Source organism: Thunnus maccoyii, chromosome 17, assembly GCF_910596095.1.
Source record: "Thunnus maccoyii chromosome 17, fThuMac1.1, whole genome shotgun sequence".
In the NCBI taxonomy this organism is placed as follows: domain Eukaryota; kingdom Metazoa; phylum Chordata; class Actinopteri; order Scombriformes; family Scombridae; genus Thunnus; species Thunnus maccoyii.
In genome coordinates, this window is record NC_056549.1 from 13,417,385 (window position 1) to 13,439,941 (window position 22,557).

Here is a 22,557-nt window from a genome sequence, read left to right on the forward strand (position 1 = left end):
TGGAAATCTAGCTTTGTGATAGACCAGCAACTAGTTTTGGATATCTCCCTGCTTTTATCCCTGTGCATGCTGGGATATCTCCAAAGCCTCTTAACTGTGAAGAGGAATAAGCAAATTGTTAATTGAAGGATATATTTCAACAGCCATACTGAGTGTTTCAGCATGTTTCGGTGTTTCAGCAGACACTCCCCACCTCCCAACATGTAAGGTCTTTATAATATATATCATGCCTGTTAGGCTTTGACTTTGTTTGCATGATGAAATGCGAAGGTTACATGAGGCTCTGTGTTTTGTTGATATAGCTTTCTGGTGATCTAACGCATGGCCTTACAGCCTGGTTTTCTTTATTCAGCCCTGTTTTCTTTCAACTATGTGTCACACTGTCACCCTTATCTCAAGAAGAGTTATGGATTTGCAGTTTGGGTTTTTTTTCTCTCTGTCTCCCGCCATCATCTACTTCTCATGTTCAAGCCATGTTTAGGCTCCTTGTTGGAGACACCCAATCTGATACTGGAGGGGCCCACTGCGGGCAACGTTATCTCCTCCTCTTCTTCTTCCTGCTGTCTTAACTGTTCATCTTCCTGCCCAGAAGATTGTTGCTGGTACTTGCCTCATGTTGAGTTGGGGGCTTCTCAGTCATGGGTCATCTCCAATTCAGACCACCGGCCGTGTAAACAGACAGAAAGACTGGATAGAGAAAAAGGGAGGGAGGGAAATGGAAGGCAGTTTGCTTTTATTTGACTGCAACATTGGTTAGCAGTGTGCACTATAATTTTATTACACAATGAACCTTTGTGGAAAGACCCACCATAATATTATTGTGATTTGTGGTAAAGTTTGAAGTTTATTGTGGTGTAGGAGTCAGCTTGTTAAAAGTATTACACTTTGTTGATTTGAGAGATGGGTAAATTCTTTCAAACAGGCTCAGCTGTGTGCTGTTGCATAATTAGTCTATTAAAAACTCTAATGATGTTGCAACTACAGGCCGAAAGGAAACTTAAGCCAAGCAGTTTTTTGTTTTTTTTATATTAGCAGTTTTTATTCATCAAATTCCATTTAACAACAGACAGACAGAAAGAAACATTGCTGTGATATACTGTACATCCCCCTATCTTGTCTCTACATCCTCTCTTCAACTTCAGTCAGACTGACACCCTTTCTCTTTTGGTTTTGTCTTCCTCTCGTCGGCTCTTCATGCTTCTCCGTTCCTCTATTTTTTTCCACCCTCTTCTCCTTCAGAGCTCCTCAGAGTGTAAAGCTGAAGCAAAGAGGAGAAAAATAAGGTGCTCAATCAATCCCAGTAGTTTGATCGATCCCAAAACTTGCAGGAATGAAATATTATGGGATGAAAAATGGCACACATGCGGACTACTAATTGTTACCATTTCCTACAGAGACATGGCTCATTAGATGCAAAAATAATAAGTTCTAGACTCATATTTCCAAACCTAGCAAGCAATTAATATGAGGGTGCCTGCATAAAGGAATCATTTTCCCCTTATTCTTCTGTCTTGGTGCTGTTGCTTCAGCCTTGAACCTCCTCCGCTGTCTATGAGTTGTGTGTTGTTATGTTCATGATACTCTCTCACTGTGTCTTGTAAGTGTTGTGGGAGTATTGTGAATAAGTTTTTATCACAGTTAATTAACAGTATTTTTAATGGGCCATTGGTTCTTATAATTGAATAAAGTAGATAAGATGGAAAGTTTATTTTATGCCTAATGTACTCCCACAGTTTAGTGTGTTAAAGGGGCGTCATAACTCTTGTTAGTGAGTGAGTGATTATGTTCTTTAACATGACAGCTCCATCATCATTATTATTTGCACCGTCTAGATTATAATGAACCCATTTGCACTAAAAATATCTGGTTTCAGTGAAAAGATGAGAAGAATCTGAGATGGGATACACAGATTGCTTTTCAATACAGAATTATGCACATTAATAATTCTTCTTTACTGAGACTACTATAACTACTTCATTACTATTAAAGTACTATATTATACATTCATAGGATACATTACGGGCTGTACTTTCCTGAAACAGGACGCAGGAGCAAAATAGACCTGCACCCAAGAAAAATTGCATAAAGACGTGACGCGTTGCCCTGGCGCTGGCTTTGCAACAGCAGGAAAATTAAGCTCTAGATGGGGTATAGATTATTATTGACATAGAATACTACACATTATGTCTCTAGCCAGTACAACAGATCTTGTGAGAATGACACATTCCCATTATCATAGTCACAATGTTTGTCCTTAGATGGTTAATCAGTGTGAGTTGATGTTTTCTTACATGTGAAGGTTTCAGTTAGCTGGTGAATACCTTCCTCCTCATCGTCAGGAGCTACCAAACTGGCTGCAAACGTCCATAAGATCCCCATCCAGTCGATGCTTTCCTGAGCTTTGACCTCACTAGGGACTCCAGCAGGGCTTGATTTTATAGGACGAACAGCACCTAAACAGAATAGAATAAAGAAGAACAATAGAATAGAATAGAGAAAAATGTAAAGCAAAGTAGGCTGCTGATTTATTGGTTACATTGATATTTACTATTGGCATCCCACTAAATCAAGTCATCTTTATATTGCAGGTATAGTTTAGGGAAATACACTTGTTCATTTTCTTGCTGAGAGTTATATAAGAAGATAGACACCACGGAAAATAGGAAGCTACCATCAGTAGCTGGTTAGCTTAGCTTAGAAAAAAGACTGGAAAGGGGGGGGAACAGCTAGCCTAGCTCTGTCCAAAGGTAACAAAATTTGATTACCAGCACCTCTAAAGTTCACTTTAACATGTTATATTTTTATTTTATTTTTTATTTTTTGTTTAATCCATACAAAAACTGAAAGGTACTCTCTAGTCTAAGAGCGGATTATTTTTTGGGCAGTGCTGGTTTCAACCTCACAATAAAACCCCTAGTGACTGCTTGTAGCTAAGTTACACTTTTATTTTGACATATAATGTGTTAACAAGTGAGATTTCAAAGTGTTCGTAAGTGGACTTTTTTTAACCTTCGGATAGAGCCCGGTTAGTGACTTCTCCCTATTCACAGTTTTTATGCTACACTAAGCTAACCGTCTCCTGGTTGAAGTTTCATATACAGATATAATAACGTTCTTGTCATCTAACTCTCAAGAAAGAAATCAAATATGCGTATAACATGGCAAACTATTCCGTTAAACAAGACCTTATAATACTTACAATATGTTTTACTCAACAAGTAAGTAACAAGTGTTGAGACCACCCCACACACCACACAATACAGTATCAATCTATACTGTATACTGTATATATACTGTATATATCCGAATATACAGTATGTGTTCATGTTATTTTCTTCACCCCATGCAACTGTTTGTGCTCACACAAAGTGTAATGGTTGATTATGTTTACTGTAAGTCTCAATTTTTCACATAGTGGCAGAGAAATCAATATTATATACAGTAATATTAGATATATTCAAATTCATTCCTAGTGTACGTGATATGTATAATGGTGTCGAAGTTTTTGCTTGCCTCTAGCCCTCAAACCTCTCTTAGCGACGGCAGGAGGAGGAGGGAGACCTGAGGGAGAGAGACACAGGAACAAGACATCAAGTCAGACAGCATGACGTGAAGAATACAGAGTAGAAAAAGAGAGAAGAACAAACAGAGAAGGGAATAAGACAAGTAAAAAAGAAGGAATCTATGGAGAGATAAAGTCAGAACATTGATCAAAGGCCTTCAACTCAGTGTATATTTTACATTTTCAATCATTCACAGCCACATATAGCATTAGATTTATTGCTTGCCTCCAGGGTGCGATTTGCTAGGGGGGATGGTGGGGATTTCCCCCCCTCTGGTCTATATATTCATGCCTCTGCTGAGTTATGAGGGGACAAAAATTTATCCCCCTCATAGTGATTTATGCTGCTTCACCCATAGACCATATAAAGTATCTAAAATAAAAATAGGATATTTAAAAAAGTCTATGTAAAGCGCTGCAACATGACAACAGTCATTAGAGCAAACAACAGTAAAATCAGAAATGGACTCTCACTGTCAGCGCTTGTGTGACAATAGAGATGACACTGCATCTAGGCTACGTGATGATGCAGTAAACGGACCAAGGGTTGCCTCCTTCCCTGCTCAGAGATTTACACAGATGTGGATGAAAGAGGGGACACACTGTGGATGACCCCTCTACAGGGTCAGCAGGCTGTTTCCTTTGTCTGACAAGCAGGCATATACTGTAGCCTATTTATCTCTATGATGATAGCATGTTGTGCTAGGATGAGTACTGTTAAAACGGGACACTTTCCAAAAATTTGCATTCTGGAAAAATTTGCTGAATCATCCCAATGCCAGGCGGGATGGTGGGGATAAAAATCAGATTACTTTTCAGCAATGCATAAGCATTGGTTTTGGGTTATTTTGTGTTTTCCTTGAAAAGATATTCATTGCAAAGCTTAACTGTCCCAATTTGCCAGGTGTCTCAAATTAATAATACTCACCCTAATGTTGTGATTATTTTCCATTCAATATTGAAGTTTGCTGCACGCTGCGCATAGAGCCGAATTAAACAGTGACTTGAAAGAATGACCTATTGGCACGTCTGGCTGAGTGGTGCCATTCACAGTGCTGAGAGGAGCGTTTGGGAATTTAATTCTGGCATGATCACGTATATGATCACATCTTCTATGTGTCCGGATGAGGAAAGGACAAGGCATGAACTTGACATCATATTGCTGAGAGTGACAATATCATGCTACTTGATGAATTAATTTTTTTTAAACGGATTAAAATATTACTGCAAATGCAGTGCTCAAGTTCAAGTTTCGTAATTGTTTTATTGAAGTTCATAATTATTTTATGTTAATGTAAGAGCTACAAGAAATAGCCTAATAGGCTCCATAGTCTATATAGGCCCACTGTGGTTCTGATTTTCATGAATAAAAACATTTCAAAAACACCCCCACCTCCCCTTCTTCTGTCTTTTTCACAAATCGCACCCTGCTTGCCTCTGTAATGTGGCAATCATGATGAAATAATAAAAAACATCACACAAAGAACACACTTCATCATACAGAACATGTTAGGACTTATCTTGATGCTTGATGCAAGACATGCTGAATGAGCAGGATACAACGGCAACACAAGCAGCTTTTCAGTCACATTTTTACTAGTATTTCCACCACTGACATTATCCCAAAGTGTTGTGTCTGTCACTAACTTTTGGTTTAAGTTGCAGTTGTGTCAAAATAGTAAGTCCAACACATTTACAAAAAAGACCATGAGTCCGCAAAACAAAAAGAAAATGTTCTTTTTGGCTGGTGGGGCATGTCGGAGGCTTGTTTGATTGACATTAGCCGGCAGGATACCAGTGCTACATTGTACCGAGACAAAGTAAACAAACTGCAGTGTGTCAGTAAAAGCAATCACCAAACCAACATATACAGTGACATTTGCAGGTACATTTAAATTAAATTCAATTCAATTCAATTCAGTTTTATTTATAAAGTGCCAAATCACAACAAAAGTCATCTCAGGGCATTTTCCACATAGAGCAGGTCAAGACCATACTCTTTAATTCACAGATACCCAACAACTCCCCCATGAGCAAGCACTTGGCGACAGTGGCAAAGAAAAACTCCCCTTTAACGAGAAAAAATGTCAAACAGAACCTAGGTTGGCAGCCATTTGCCTTGCCTTTGTACATGCTGTTAAATGTACAGCAGCTGAGCAGCTAATTGGCTATCTAGCCTGCTAACTGACATTAGCAGTGCTAATGCTAATTTCACTAATATACCCGGTTTTGTTGGTTGAAACGGGAACTTTTGAGCCAACCACCTAAACTCGCCTCCTCCTAACATGGAAGTGAGCTTACATAGATGTCATCTGAACTACGTCACTTTCCCTATGATACATATTGTAGAAATGTTGATATGCTACGTATTAAACATATTGAAACGTAGAGGTTCAACATATCCGTGGTTTGCAGAAATGTATAATGCCAACATTTTGTTCTGGCGGCTGGGCTAAGACTTTAGCAAGAAAGCTAATGTGGCTCTTATGTTGTGTAGCAGGATGCTATCAGGCTCAGTGTGACTGTCTGCTCCCTCTGCCTATAATCTTAACACCTTATTCAAAATTTAATTCGCTGTATTGAAATAAGGACTCCAGCTTTGTAAGCAGTATTTAATCTAAATAATGTAAAACTAGGGGGCACAATCATGAAATTAAAGAATTTAAGATCTAAGTTTCTCCCTTTTTGACTTTTTTTCTCAAGGGAGAACACAAGTGATTTACAGAGCAGATATACTGTACTGTAGTAGACAAAAAAAGGCAATTTCATTTCAGTTGGACTTTAAAGCAAACCAAAAGATATTTTCATTATTTTCAGTTTTACTTTTGTACATTGACCCCTCTGTGCCATCGACAGTAAATTAGCCCAAAGCGGCTGCTCTCAGTCTCTATAAAACACATTTTTTCTCATTTGCTTTAAAGTCTGGCTGCATGTCACAGCTTTTCGAACAATTTAGTGGAAACTAATTGCTGCTGCGACACTTTCATGTTGTACTGAACTTCTTTGCTGAAGTGTTTTAATTTTGTATTAAGCTGAAACACTGTGCACACTTTATGACTTGCAGCTGAGGGGCTGTGCTACCCAAATGTTTAGCTGCTCTTCTGTATCTATAACAAGCGAGATAATAATTTCACTTTGATGTAAGCTTCTCTGGCCGTGAAAATAATGACTCTTTCTTTCAGGCTGCTAGAAGTGTTAAAACAAACTGTGATCATATAGCCGCTGCTGCAGTGCAGGTGTTTTGCATTTGTCTCTCAGAGGGACATGTGAATAGCTACTCTATTATGATAACTGTGGGCTCTAAAGTGCTAAATGCACTGTTTAGAATTCCTCTCTGGATCTCTTTAATTTTCCCCCTCCCAGGTGGAAGAAGCTTTCTGCCTGTTTGTTGCCCAGTGTGGAGGAGTCGTATAATGGATCCTCATAAACAGCTGATTAATGCGCTGACATTTCTTTGATTGGCATGTCCAGACACAGTGCCAGGGACACCAGGAATAGAAGACTAGCATTTTCCCTTCCCTAACTCCCCGTCATCCTTTTATTGCTTGTTACTTATTAATCCGGTCTCTCCTCCACCTCACCTTTCTATCTGTCTGTCTTCCATTCTTCAGTCATGCCATGCCTCTTTTCTTCTCTTGCCTTTCTTTAAATCTCTTTTCTGTCTCAGTCTTACTTTAATGTTCATATCTCGTGTCTCTTCTCTGCTACCTTTGTTTTTGAGTTTTGTGTGTAGTTTAACAGCCACATCAAAATGATACAATACAAAGAAATGAGATGAAAAGTACAAATTGTGCAGTAGAAATACAAAAAAAGGAAAGGTAAGAGACTCTGAAAACACTCTTAGAAGAAAGAACATAAAGTAGCTGGAAGAAAAACATCTGAGTTTAATCTTTCTTTCTTTCTTTCTTTCTTTCTTTCCCTCCCTACCACCCGTTTGAAACCAAAGTAAACCCTGAATGGTCCTCTAGTAACATTTCCATCTGTCTCAATCTAAGTGGTAATAATCACATACATTACTGTAGGAATTACTCAATCTGTGCCTCCGCCTTGCTGTCAGAGACAGAAAGAACAAGGATTTGATGAGGTGACTGATTAAACTCTCACTGTTTGCGGCGCGGCTTCTTTGTCTCTCCTCCACCTTCTCCCTTTCTCTGACACCTTTGTATTTTGTCCTTCCTGCTGTTTTCTATACTCTCTTCCTTTATCTCCTTTGAATTACTTATTTTTCTATACAGTATATCTTTGCAAGTGTGTGTGCTCCTGTCTCCTTATATATTGGTATCCCTTTGTACTTTCTCTGACTATTCTCTTTCACACACACACACACACACACACATCTCTATCTCTAGCTCTTTCGTGACAGGGAGAATTGCATTTCTTCTTTATTGTCCAAAAATGTCTCCTTGCTGTTTCATTTACACACACTGGCCTTTATTGAAATGTCATGGTGGGAGAAAAGCTTTGTGATTAAAAATGCAGCCTAGCATTTTGTCATTGTCAACTTGCAAATATTTGCTTCAGAAAATGGAGGATAACTACATCGTACCGGGAGACACTTGCTTTTCATGTGCGCTTCCTCCTCAGCTCAGGACTATCATCGCACTGGGAGTAAATGTTTCCTTCACTTAGAGAAAAGATTTGATACTTTTATAAACAATTTTATATACGAAATTTATGCAAATAAATCTCATTCAGGGACTCTGTATTCCATTTTCTCTGTCTAGGTTTTCTTCATGTTCGCCACATCAACTTGAACAATGTCAGCGGTCATAAAAAAAATCTTCAAAACTGGACAGATGATTTAAACAATCCCAACATGCTTACAGATTGACTGTTGTCATGAGGCAAAGAGGCTGCACAGCTGTGTGTAGATTTTACGCTTTTGTTTCACACTTCTACTTTGTCATTGAGGACTGTTCACAGGGTCCAGAGCAAACACAGACGCACATGCAATTTCACACTTGTTATGCGAGCGCACATATTGTTGAGTTGAGTTGACAGATGGGTGAGAAGTTAGAGGAAAAACCTGAATGTTGAACCGTAACAAATGCAGATGCTTCCGTACTTTGCATGATAAGAATGAATGAGTGGTATGAAAATGATGTGGATCGTATGCTATGGCCTTCACAGTCACCAAACATCAACCCTTTTTTAACACCTGGTTGTTTTTGGTCCAGTTTTTGGACAGTGCTCTCCACCAAAACACCAAATGACAAGTAGCACTGAAGCCAGCTGTTCTGTGTTGTTTTACCTTTAATTTGTCTGATTTGTAGCTGAGTGGCTGGATAAACACAGACTGTTTGCAGACCATGACAAGCTTACATTGTAAACTTAGTATAATTTGAATATGAAATTCTATTGAAGAGTGATTCATTTAACAGATGCTTTCAGCAGGAAACACAACAGGTAAATCAACATTTGAATTACTTAAAAGTGTCAATTCACCCAAACCACAAAATCCTCAAAACTCAGATTTTCTCACTTTCCCTTTGTGAAATCCATGGAGACAGTTTTGGTTTCACATGCTGCCAACCAATGGAGGGTAAAAGGATCGTCCTTTTGGTGCTTAAAGCATCACACAAATACACTCAACAGTATGACCTGTTTACTTAGGATAACCCAGGAACTATTTTCTACTCAAGGTGCAAAAGAGAGAACATTTTTCACAGTGAGTGGATGCGTGACAGCATCTGGTGAAGGTCTTGTTAGTGTAACTCCTTAACGACAAGCACAGTAAAAACTGCAGGTCTGGAGAAAAATAACTGTTTATTCTTGAAAGAGAAACTCTGAAAGTTCAGAAAAGTCAATCACAGCTGTCGATCAACAATAATTTCCAAAATGGCCACCAGCACACTTATTGGAGGGTCCAAATTTAGCGATTGAGGCCATAAGGACTTACCGAAAAAAAGTATCGACTTAGTATTTCTAGAGAGAAGTTGCTTTTTGAATGGGAGTCAGTTTGGACCAGAATTTTTTGGAGCCAGCATCTAGTGGCTGTTGATGGTGTTACACTTTAAGGTACTTCGGCATTATTCAAGCTCAAGCTGTGGTAGTTACCATTAGGGTTTAGTGGTGAATATCTGAAAACCTCAGCAAATCAAACCAAAACCATCTGCAAGACTATTTTAGATACCACTGGGGGAAAGCGCAAGTTTTCCTTGAATAATTTGGGTGAAATGATCATTTAAGGCAGCTGCTCTGCCCTGTGTGATTTGAAACTTTTAAGAACTGTGCATTTTCTGAATAATCTCCCAACAGGGGTAGCCTGATCATCAGGAAGAATCAATATTTTCAGTCGACACGGAAGTTGCATTTACTAAATTAACCAGTTGTTATTTCTAGAGGTTGCTTCACAACAACCTGTACAGCTGCGTCAATCCATGCTTGTCTCCATTTTGTAGCAATTTTTGTTTTTCACAGAAAGATGACGTCTCCTTGGGGGTTGGCCAGTAATGCAACTTGTTTACAAGTTTAAACCTATAAGAATAGTGCAGCACCAGTCTTGTGTATTGAAATACTGGACAAGAATTATGTATATCTTCATTTTCTCTGCAACTCTTTAGTACAAACACGCAAGGCAATCAAACTGTTAGTGGTTTCGTTGCTGTTGTGGGTTTTTTACCAGATGATAAACACACGGGGTCGTCACAGTATGATGTGTACTCTTTCGATGGGATGGCAGGTGATTGACAGCATGAGGATGGATGGAGGTGAAGGAAGGAGGAGAGTGGGGAGAGGAGTTAAAGATGAGTGTGTGGGTGTGTGAGACAGGACTATCCTTACACTGTAGGATAGTCCAAATGCATGGTGATATGTGGTAGTAGTTGTGGTGGGAGTGATAAAGAGCAGATATGAGGAGAATTGATAGAAAGGTCATTATTACAGTGCATTAACTTTGCTCTGGAACACACTTTGTTACAAAATCAAAGTGATTGATTTCCTGTTGTGTGGTTGGAAGATTAGTGGCAGTTTGACCTTAGTGTGCCAGGTCTATTTAGATTACTACAGTGCATGCTGACGCTTCACCGTCATACATATACATATGGGGTAAAACTTTATTTTATTGTGCCATTATTTATTAATTATTTTCCATAATTTCCAAGAGGTTGTCTAGAAAGAGCAACGTAATCTTTTCCTAAATACAGGAAAATAAATGTGTTACTATTATTCTCCATGTTGACTGTGGTAATGCTTTATTTAACAGGTCCTTTAATTTTCTGCTAATTTCCTGAATATTTTCTGTACAATTTGCAGGTAATTAACAGTCAGGACATTTTAGGGTGGAAAGCAAAACAGAAAATGTGTTTTCCCCACTTGTTCATTTGAGTTCACAGTTGTTCATTTGCAAAAATTCTTAACAATTCTTTAACAGAGAAAAAAAAACTTTTCAGTGTGTGGTTTTGTGAGTCAGACGACATATTGGCAACTCTATAATGAGTGAAGGATGTCTCCCATTACATAACCTTGTCAAAAAACACCCTAAGAATGAACAGTTACACAGCAGCTACTTTTAAGAAAGTATTGGGAAATAATTTTTTCCATTTTTCTTATAATTTCTACTAAATTGCACCACCCTTTCTGTAAAATGTCCTAAAAACGTCTATAGACAAATTTCACACTTTTGCATGTTCAACTACACTAGCTGAATGAAAAGACTCTATGTCGCACTTGCAATTTACTGAAATGAATTACATAAAAGTATACCAATTGAAGACAGTTTCTGTTTGTGTGTACCAAACAATAGTTGTTGTTTTTTTCTGAGAAACATCTTGGAAATAATTAGGAAATCACTTGGAATATACAAACCCGTAAAGTAAATCTACCAATTAGGGATAGTGAAAGGTACCTGTTAATTGGCGCTGTATCAAAAGATGCACAGTAGCAGTGGAAATAATTGGAGCTTAGGTGAAACTGCAACCTATAATCCTTTCACACAATTTCGCACAAGTCAAACTGTAAATAATGTTGATTTTCACATGAACAATTATTCTATGGTTCTATCGTTACATGAGCATGTTAACATGTACGCTAATATATTGATTCTACCACGATTAAAGCAATACATTAAATCTCACTACAATTCTTTAGCTTGGGTATTTAAAGTAAATAATAAATGGAGCATAATTCGGATAATACAGCTGTATTCTTGCTCAGTCGTTTGATTTCTGGGGTAGAAATCAACCCAGATGCTTCTACAAAAATAATAAGCTGAGTGTGGTGCAGTTTCTTATGATCTCAAGATATAAATTAATGGGTTTGTAGAGACTTGATCATGGTGCCAGCGAGCAGAAAGTGAAAATGTTTGAAGAAGAGATCTTGACTTTACTTTAATCAATCAGCAGCATAGTTGCGATCTCAGGAAAATTCATTTTCTGTTATCTCATGACAATGAAGTAATTAAAATGTGATCACAGGGAACAAAATTTGATCACTCAAGACAATTAAGTCATGAGCTGGAGATAATTGGATTAAAAATATATGAAGACACACAACTGCTCTCAGTGTTTGTGTCTCGGTGTCATAACATGGAACATGTAGGATTTTATAGAAGTCTGTGTACTGCAGAAATAATATTACTTTAGTTTAACAAGTGTTTTAATCAAAATGGAAACTGATTATCCCCTGTGACTGTGTTATTAGTATGCGTGTTAACATCAGGAATGCCCTTTCAATCAATTCTCATTCTATGAGTGTATGGATCAGACATTTAAGTGAAAATGAGGAGGAGTGGATAGATCTCAGTATGTACACAGCTGTATTACTACACTGGTACATAAACTGTCAAATAGTGGACTAATGTTAGAGCTTAAGTGAACATGTAGGTGGGAGAGAATGAATAATCTCTGCTTCTAAAACCAGTGTGTCATTTTCAATACATCTGTCAAGTGAAGGGAAACACACATTGTGTTATTTTAAACTGTGTAAAAGCGACACACGTATTGAGGCGTTATGCTGTTATCAACATGTGTTGAAAAGAAAAAAAATGAGACTGTGTGAGTCCCCAAACTTGACACATTGGACGTTGTTGAAAATGATGACCTTGATGAGAGCACGTCCACTTTTGAAGTCTGCTTCAAAAATGTCTGAGAGGGTGTTGAAAAATGCTCGGATGAAATATGGATGTGTGAAAGAAATGTGAAAAATGGGTAATGCACAAATGGAAGGAAAGTGTCACAAGGTATCATGAAACATAACAATCACATTATGATGGAATTATTATGATTGTCAAATTAAAAATGATAATGCAGCTTTACTTAAAATAAAAAAATGAATCTATTAAATGATTAAAATGGTAAAACAATGATTCTTATTACCTGTCAGAGTCTTATAGTCAAGCAGATCAAAGAGAACGATGGCCACGGCTGACCATGTGATGATCAGAGCCACAACCAGCAGCCAGGCCATCGGTGAACTAAAGGTCAAAATGACATCATCCAAAAATGTCCTCTGATGTGGCCGAGATGGAGGGGCCGCCTCCCCATTGCTGGTCTGACTGCTCATTGGTGAAAAGAGCTGGGGGAGCAGGAAGAAAGAGATAGAGGTTTGAGTTGAAATATGAAAACAGAATTACAAAAAAAAAGAAAAAAAGGTAAGACAGCGAGGAACAGTTAAAAGCTATCTCAACAGTTAACAGAGTGCAATAACAACGGCCACATAGGTCGATTGTACCTGCACTCCAGAATGACTCATAGGAGCATTTTCTAATATGCCGCCTCTATCACCTATATCGTAATAAATAATTATGTTTTACAGTGTGACAGTGCTTTGGTTAAGGTCTGGTTAGGTTTAGACACAAAAGCCAACTGATTAGGGTTAGGGAACGATCATGGTTTGGGTTAAAACGATCACTTTAAACATGGTGTGGGTTAAAGTTACTACTTCCTTAAAGTTACAGAACATTCATCACCATGGCAACAGTAAACAACACAATATTTGAAGTTATGTTTTTTAAAAAACTGTCCCGACTCACTGTTGGAAACATGGTATACATTGAAACAGGGAACAAACAAAGCTAACTTTTAACCTCTACTTTTTGCCATTTATCTATCTAGCCATCCACCCAACCCACCACCTCCTAATATGTAAATTTGTCACGTTAGATTGACGTCATCTGAACTTCGTCATTTCCCCTGGTCATAATTACTACAACCGCTAGATGGCATCCATCATGCAAATGTAACTATAGGTTGTTTTTTCTGGCTGAATTTTTGACCTATACTGGCATTTTTCTTGTGAGGATGGGCTGATCATTTTGTAATCCTGCTGTTTCAATCAGCATGTTTAAAGGAGCATCCCAGCAAATGAGTACTGCGCTTCACCTCTATAACATTTGGACTGACAAGAGAAAGATTTAACAAAAAAAAAAAAAATGTTTGGTAAAAATAAGGGATCCTACATTTCCCATAGTGCAACTTGCAACAATTTTACATTAGACAGTCCCTGCCTGGTAAATGCCCACTTCATTTAAATTTCATGTCCCCATTCTGTTAGGTTTTATGTTACACAGTAAATTCACAGTAAAAAAAAAACTCTTCAAGGCCAGTCCGGGCTGAGATAACTCTGATGTCATCATCAGGGTGATTTTCTAAAACTTGACAAAGCTCTTTCAGAGCCACAGAAGACAGAATACGACTGTGTCCACAGTCTCCCTTCATAATTAGTCTCTGTACCAAACTTCTGAACCACAGATCTATCTTTCATTCATCCTCAATGAAGCTCCCAGAGAGCAGTGACAGTGTATTCTTTATGTTTTATACAATTTGCTTATGGAGAAAAAAAACATTCACAGTCACATATTCAAGCCCCATCACTTTTTGCAGGCTTTATTGTGTTGTAGATTTCATTTCAAAGTGATAAAACTGCCATTTTTGCTCATCAATCTGAACTCACTAGCCCATAATAAAAAACATTTTTTGCAAATGTATCAAAAACTGAAATCTCTCATTTACAAAGCTGTTCAGACCTTTTCTGTGGCGCTCCAAATGTTTAATACCTTTTCAAAAAAATCTAAAAACATGCTTTCACTTTGTCATTATGGGATTATAAAATTGCTTAAAATATGTAGATCCATTTAAAAATCAAATCTACAACACAATAAAGTGTCTTTCTGAATCCACTCTAACAGCCATCATGATTTCAGTGATTTTTGACTTTTTTTTAATAACATAGGTAAAATTCATCCCTGAACAAAACAAACAAACAAAAATGGGCACCAGCTGTACAAGCATAAAAAAGTATATTGTATATTCTGGGCAACTTTAAGAAAAGCCATAAAATTTCAGGATCAATGCAGTTTGTCGTTGGTTTTGAAGCAATGCTTAATAGCAACAAGTTTTGGGTGATACTGTAGATTTCTGGACACACAGAAAGACAATCAGCATGAAAACAAAACAAATTCTTGCATTTATGATACCAAATCCTCATGCGCACAGCGGCTGTTTGTTCACATGGACACGAATGAATCACTCGAGCATGTGTCTTTTTGGGAGGATGAGAATGACAGATATGAGGAAGAGAGATGAGTGGGAGGGGAAGGAGTGGGAGAGAGAGAGCAACGAGAGACAGAGAGAGAGACAGACAGAGATTACCCGAGGTGATGAGGAGATTAAATTCCATTTCACTTTGAAAAATCTGTTCGACAAGACAAATTACTTCTCTAAAGAAAGTTTTCATCATTGTATGGCAGTGGGGGCCGTGTGTCATAGCATGATTGTGTGCCTGCGTTGGGTTGTTTGTGTTCATTATGTGGTTTGCTGCAGTGAACGCCTGAGATGATTTGTTTTTCCTTGTTTCTGTGCCTGCCTCGCACACAGCTTACCCACAAATGCAAAGTGATAGTTACACTGTTGTGGAGATTTGAATTAAAACAGGGCTGACTCATTTGGAGGAAATATGCCCTTCTCAAGGTTATTAATGAGGCCCTGAAGAATGCTGATCCACATGAGCCTTTTATGCTCCGCACCACACCAGCTGAAGCATTTAGCACCATTCATTACGACGGTCTCGTTGACAGAATTAGGTGGAGGTTTGGACTCTCATTTTGGTTTTCATCTTAACTGTCAATTAAAAGAATGTAGATTGGTGACAATGTCGCCCCCCCACACGCCTGTGTCCTAATTATAAGATGCAATATGCTACTGCTTGTGAGTAAAACCCAATCACATGAATAAATTGGCCATATTATAGCTAGACAAAAGTATGTGTTTGAATGCCTTCTTCAGGGTATCAATGATGTTCAACAATAAAGAAGCAGCTGATATTCAGGAATGGATGCATCTGGATGCATTTCTGACAGATTTCAAAGGAGACATAATATGCTTTTTTGTGATTTTTTTTGTCATTTATATACTGTTCTAATGTTGGATGTCTATGTTAAACATGGTCAAAGTGCCAAAACAGGAGGTGAACGTATGAGGAAAATGCTCCCTGAAAGTCAAAATCCGTCCGTGTAGTCTTTGTTGCTGAGCTTGTTTCACGGCTTCACTGTTCACGTTCATATTTCGGATCACATTTCAGCTCAAGTATGTATCTGAGAAGTTCATTTAATTTCAAGTATAGAACGAGAAAAAGAAGTGAAATCCCTCTAGAGGCTGAACTAAGGGGCTGCATAAAGGGCCAGTATAAGATAAATAAGGAGTTTTTTGAATTGTAAATCATGCAAAGATATTCCAGTAGAGCCCCAGAATATAAATATAGACCTGGAAATGTGCATGATATGTCCTCTAACTGCTACAGTATTAGTGCTGTATAGCGAAGTAAAAATGAATGAAGATTGAGTGTGAACCAGTTCATCTATCTATCTATCTATCTATCTATCTATCTATCTATCTATCTATCTATCTATCTATCTATCTATCTATCTATTTTACAAAACATTAATGTCATCCAGAAACGTTGTATAATGTGAAGAATTGATGTGTTTTGATTCACTAGCTGGTCTCACACTGACCTTTCTATTGCTGCATTCAGATAACAAACTGCAAAATCAATTTAACATAATTCTTCCCCCCCCCCCCCCACTCACACATACAATCGAATGGGAATTTGTGTGTGTGTGTCTGATCCAAGAAGGCTAACCATTGATCTAGTGAACAACGGCTGGCATGCGTGTCATTTCATTTCAGTTTCAGGTAGAGCTGAGAGGGCTTGCATTTGTGTGTGTGCGTGTGTGATATAAAAGCTGACCATTGATCTTGTGAAGCCCTGGCAACGGCTGGTCAGGCCAGCGTATTGATCCACAGCAGGTAAAACGATGTTGCAATGACAGACAGTTGGAGCACAGACTCGAAATGTTCTATAGTGGACAGAACAGAAAAGCTGTACTGATGTGCAATCATCCACTTCATCCTTCTCTGAACCATGTAATTACAGCATAGTTTTTAAAACAGCCTATGTTTTATATATTTCTGTTCAAGTGTCAGTCACAGTGTGCAAACACTTTTCCCTTACAACATATGTTCCCACCTGTTGTTACCATCAAGGGCTGAGCTGATCTTCACAAACACAACGACGGCAACTGCTGCTGCTGCCTCCTCCACACCAAAGGAATGAACAGAATTAGAACGACGTGGGTGCAGGCTACTAACCAGCATTTGAGGGCAAATGAAAGGTGACAAAGGCATGGTCCAGAGTGTGAGTCATTAAATGCAACTCATTTGTTATAAATACAGCAACTTTATGACAAATAGACAGGTCACTGCTTAAAAAGTCATATCATTACTTCATAGCAACAACTCAGAGTGAACAAAACACGCTGCATGTTGAACACACACAAGCACAAACCATTGGTTTTCTGTTAACAGCACAAGCTGATCAAAGAATTCACTCAGTTTGTTTTTAGATTTGTGAAATAAGCTTCTTGGACAGATACAAAAGCAGCAATTTGAGGGGCCGCGAGCGCCATATTTCATTCTGGCCCTCTCACATATGTACATTTTCCTTTCACATACATATATTTTCTCTCCCTTGCATGCAAATTGTTCCCCTCAGTCATGTTTTATAAAATCAACTGTAAAAATAGTAGCTGATCATTTTAAAAAATACTCAAATTTTAGGCATAATTATCTGATCATAATTGTATTTGTCTGATTTTAGAAAAAAAGGACTCGCATGGTTGAGATGGTGGTGGTAATTCTGTGTATTTGATGTTACATGAAAGTGAAATGATGTGCAGTTTTATTGCTGCCTGAGGCAATACAGCAACAGGTTAGTCTGGAATTTTAGTCATAAAGGATACAAAAAAAAAAGATTGTGAAGTTTTACCACTTCAAACAAAACTAAAACAGTTCATCCTTACGTGGGTGAGGGATTTTTTCTCAGTGAAAAACATAAACCTTTAGCTCCACAAAAGAACAATTTAATCTGCATAGTTTTGGGTGAGACCATTTTGCTAAGCTTGTTGTATTTCTATTTATGGGGAGCCATGTCAACAGAAAAAAACAAAACAAAAAAAAGAATCAAAGACATTTAAAGTGTCACTCAGTTTACTGCAAGAAAGTTGGGAATGTTTCAGATTTTGATAGAAATGAAGGTGACTTCTATGATGTGTACTATGGCTGATATCAAAACCCAAGAGAGGAAATAATGAAATGTCACTGTAACATGAGCTCATAGCTCACACTGGAGCTTTTAGCACCAATGGTCGTTTACATACCTTGGTTAATCTGGCAAAACATAGTTAATTAAATTACCTTAAACATCGTCTATTTGCAGTTTTCCACCAAGTTGTGCTGTACACCCCGACTGTCAGCTAAATTCTAATGAGCATTTTAAATGGCATTGAGAAACACTAACTGTGGGGAATGTGTATAAACCTGCAGCAACCAGGAACATCAGTAGCAGATCATTATTATAAAGTTCAGCCAGAGTGAAATGGATTTTTACAGTACCTTGGACTTTGAGTTTGCTGGGTGTCTACTGATAACCTTCAGTCCTTCAAAGGCTCGGGAAATGCAGTGTTACCATAGAAACAAGCGTGTAACTCCTTCGTTAAATCCTTTTCGGCCTCAGTTGATTGTGAGAGAAGACGATGGAGGCAACACTCAAATCTGGCAGCAAAGAGCGAGCCTCAATTGTGTTAAGCTGGATCACACCGGGTCTAAAAATACACTAAAACCTTCCCCACAGGAGAAAATGAAAAGAAATCCAGTGAACAATTCTTTGGTTTTTACTGTTCTTGATCATTTCAAAGTTGTCCTTGTAGGTTTTGGTTTGTGTCCAAAAAATTCTTGAGTCAAAGTTTCTGAGATTTGGTTTCTAGCTGGTTAAATGCTGGAGAGAGTGAGACAGAAAGGGTCACCCATACAGTCACCCTGCCCCCTCTCAGCGTCCAAAATAGAGAGATAAAGAAGGGTAGGCAGGGAGGGAAGGAGGGAGGGGAGGATTGGAAGGGAAGGACTGAAAAGGAAAAAGCAGTGTGTAGCAGAGAAACATCAAGGGATGGAGAGGAGAAAAAGAAAGGAAGTGAGGAGATAAAGGGTTAAAAGTCTATGTGTCTTGGAAGACCTTATCAATCATTTTATAATGATGGGAGGCCCATTATTTTAATCCTGCACTCATCTATATTGACCTATTCACTGTAAAAATATCAAGACACTTCCCTTAAACCTGTAAGATGAATTAAGTAGTGCTATCACTAATTTTCTTTTAATTATCATCTTTTATAATGTGATTAGATAATAAAAGACTATGGGGGATGTCCTCCAAAAACAACAGAACCAGTTTTAACAAGACTTTGTCAAGAGACCCAACATTTTCACTTTGTGCCCTTGGCTAGAAAAATAAATTACTTGGAACTTTAAACTTCTAAAATCTTCCAACCATCTTTGCGGTTCCTCCAGGGGAAAACATTTCCTCTGAAGTGCCCCGCCTCGTCAAACAGAGGTCAACGTTAACAGTAAATAAGTGAATAAATATCTAGTAGAGCCCCATGTGAGTTTTAAGCCCTGTCAGAGCCTGTTTTTGAGGCCCAGTTTAAACGAGGGTGTGTGTCTGTGTGCGAGAGAGCAGTGGGAAGGAGTAACCTGACCCCCAGTCTTGCCCTGGGAGCCTGCAGTGCACAGGCTATAATTAGAGATACAGACAGCAGCTGGTGTTAACATTGGACTGGATTGCTTTATATGTAGGGCGCACAGAGGGGGCTGAGGGCTGGGGGACACAATGCACGCACACACACACACACACACACACACACACACACACACACACATACACACACACACACACACACACACACACGCACCACATACACACAAAACGTCACGTCCTATGGGGACCATGTATACAAGAAACAGTTAGGGACTGTACAAAAATTATTGGAGTGTGGTAGGGAGGTAAACTTTATGTTTAACTTTTTTTTATTATTATTATTCTAAACCTCCCAAGAATTATCAATTTTTCTTTGGCCTCTCCCCTTAACTTACAAAAAAACTGCAACACCTTCCCCTACAATATCTCAACTGAATTGATAAAGCTTGTTTCACCATCAATAACTCAAAAAGGCATATCATGAAGACAATGTACCCTAGTTTACACCTTAATATGTTGCAGATGTAATCAATATTGTCATATAAACAATGGATCACATACCTACTTCTATGTTAAAGGCGTCGCTCTTAGTGATGAACCCACAAAGAATTATCTCAGCCTGCAGTCCCTCTCAGCTCTCCAGAACATTTTAGAATCTTTCATCCAGTTGTTTTGGTTTTACAGCCGGCAAATTCACAGTTTCGGTTCACTGTCACTGCTCTAATTGGCATCATTTCCACACATAGTAGGCAGCTGTATTTGGCTAAATTGCTCTGATAAACCCAATAAACCCACAGCACCAAACAACAAACAGCATTTAGCAGCTAAAGAGCCAGATATTTCCCTCAGCAATTACCAGACAGAGTTCGTAACAGAATGGATGTTGTACTTACTTTTATCATTTATATTATTATAAGGATAGGACAAATAAAGTCAGAGAGAGGAGGCAAAGCACACCTTTATGACCCACTGCACACACCACAGCCATTACTTTTTTTTAACTATTTGATTTTTTTAAATTAATCTTGCAAGGGAAGGCTGAAATAAAACATGAATTTTGGGTGATAAAAAACAAATTCCCCTGATGTCCCAAAACATTTAGACTATCTTCCCCTTGGCAAAAAGATGAAACATATAACCATACTCCTTTTCTGACCCCACCGCTCCCTTATAATTTTTGTACAGTCCCTTATCAGCCCAGATCTGTGTCTATATATCCTGTGATGTAAAAAAAGCAGGTAATGTAACTCCTTCCTGATAAACACCGAATGTTCCAGTTGCACACAGGTTGCATGGCTTTATCTGCACCTAATAAATGTTTACTGTTGGCCCTGTTTTGATTCTTAGTCTTGATGTTTAGTTATTTTATGTCATTTCATTTTTTTTTTTTTTTTTTTTGTCACATAGCTGTTATATGAGAGATGTTCTGATGAAACCAACCATCCAAAGTAAATCTGATGAAACTAACAGCAATCAACAAGAGCAACGTTCATGCCTGCACTACAGTACCTGTGTGCTTCTGTGAGTGTGTGTGTGTGGCTGTGTACTTTTTTGACAGAGTGACACATTGATAGATCCTAAATAATTCTTCCTTCCATCTGTAACTCAGGATATTGAAGAGATGACAGTCAGAAACAACCTGATACTTGTGAGACTTTAAAAGGTTTTTATGAAACTATCCCTCTGAGCATCACACTCAGAATCGAAGGATGTTTTTGTCTCTTTGAAATTCTCTAGGACAAAGCCTCGCCGAGAGGACTTGCGTTGCTCCTCAGGTTCTGTCTCAGGTTCAGAACCTCAGACAGCAGCAGCAGCAGCAGCAATATCTGGCCCTGCTGATGCCTGTTCAGCACCTTGGACAGTGGAAAAGCACGCACCTGTGGCTGCCGGGACGCCCAGCTGGAGCTGAATAAGAACAGAGAAAACGCTCCAACGCCCTCAAGATGAACTGTCACACATCCAGCACCGCTTCACCTCTCATGCAGACTCAAACCCTCGAGGCTCTGAATTGTATAACTGAAACTTCCTAACTACACTCTAACTTCATCTCCTCAATGGTCCTGTCAGGAATGTGCTTCACTCTGACTTCCTACTTACTTCAAGCCTTTCAGCAATGTCAAGCTTTCTTGCCAACATTAAACATAAACAAAAATATACTTAGTTAATATTAATTTACAGTTAAAATCTGCTTCATCAGTACTGTGTGGTTGTGGTTTGACAAAAACACAAATACAGAACATTTTGTGTCCATGTAGGACCACATCACTCACATTAAGATGACATTTGAGAAAACAGAGTTTCACATACACAAGTCTTTGTACATATGTTTGACTATTGGTATGACCTCAACTTATACCTGTAAGACTCCAATTACTGTTGCTGTATGTCCAAACGTCTGAGTTGAATAAAAGCTTTTTGTTGGTCATCAGTAAGTCAGAGAATTGATTTTAAAACGCTGCTACATCTACAAACCTTCACATGCTTTCTCTGTGTGAACCCTTTAGATAAAACACTATAGGTTGTCTGACATGGACCACTGTTCCTAGGATCAACACAAAACATGAGGAAGGGGCATTTTGGCACCACACATGCTCGGAACAGTCTTTCTGATGATGTTGGCAATGTCCAAATGTGACCATGTTTAAATCTGTTACCTGTTTTGCACGTCTTGGTGGCACAACATGTGGCTCAATTCTGGCCAGGGACCTTTGCTGCACGTGATAACCCTCTAGCGCCCTATATTTCCTGTTTGTGTCTTTCAAACTATCCAATAAAGGCAAAAATGCAAAAGACATACAGTACTGTGCAAGAGTTTCAGGCACTTTTGATGTTAAGATTCTTATCCATAATGCAGTTTCATCAGGGAGGCCTCTAATTGGTTCAAAATGTATTCCGCAGCATCACAACGACCCTAAACATTCAGCCAGAGTCATAAATAACTATCTTTGACAACAAAGAGTCCTGCAACA

The 22,557-nt window shown here is 38.5% G+C and overlaps 1 protein-coding gene across 2 annotated transcripts in view; it reads right to left on the reverse strand.

Annotated features, from left to right (window-relative positions):
• Positions 1-1,221: 1,221 nt before the first annotated feature.
• LOC121881823 overlaps positions 1,222-22,557 on the reverse strand; it is a 37,456-nt gene continuing 16,120 nt past the window's right edge. The window contains exons 3-7 of one of the 2 annotated variants that reach the window (XM_042389554.1): positions 12,877-13,075; positions 10,185-10,226; positions 3,514-3,561; positions 2,292-2,453; positions 1,222-1,258 (exon numbers count right to left, since the gene is read on the reverse strand). In XM_042389554.1, coding sequence (XP_042245488.1) covers positions 1,236-1,258; positions 2,292-2,453; positions 3,514-3,561; positions 10,185-10,226; positions 12,877-13,075 — 474 coding nt within the window. In that variant the 3' untranslated portion in view covers positions 1,222-1,235. The remainder of the gene's footprint in view (positions 1,259-2,291; positions 2,454-3,513; positions 3,562-10,184; positions 10,227-12,876; positions 13,076-22,557) is intronic. The other variant, XM_042389553.1, reaches the window with a different exon arrangement.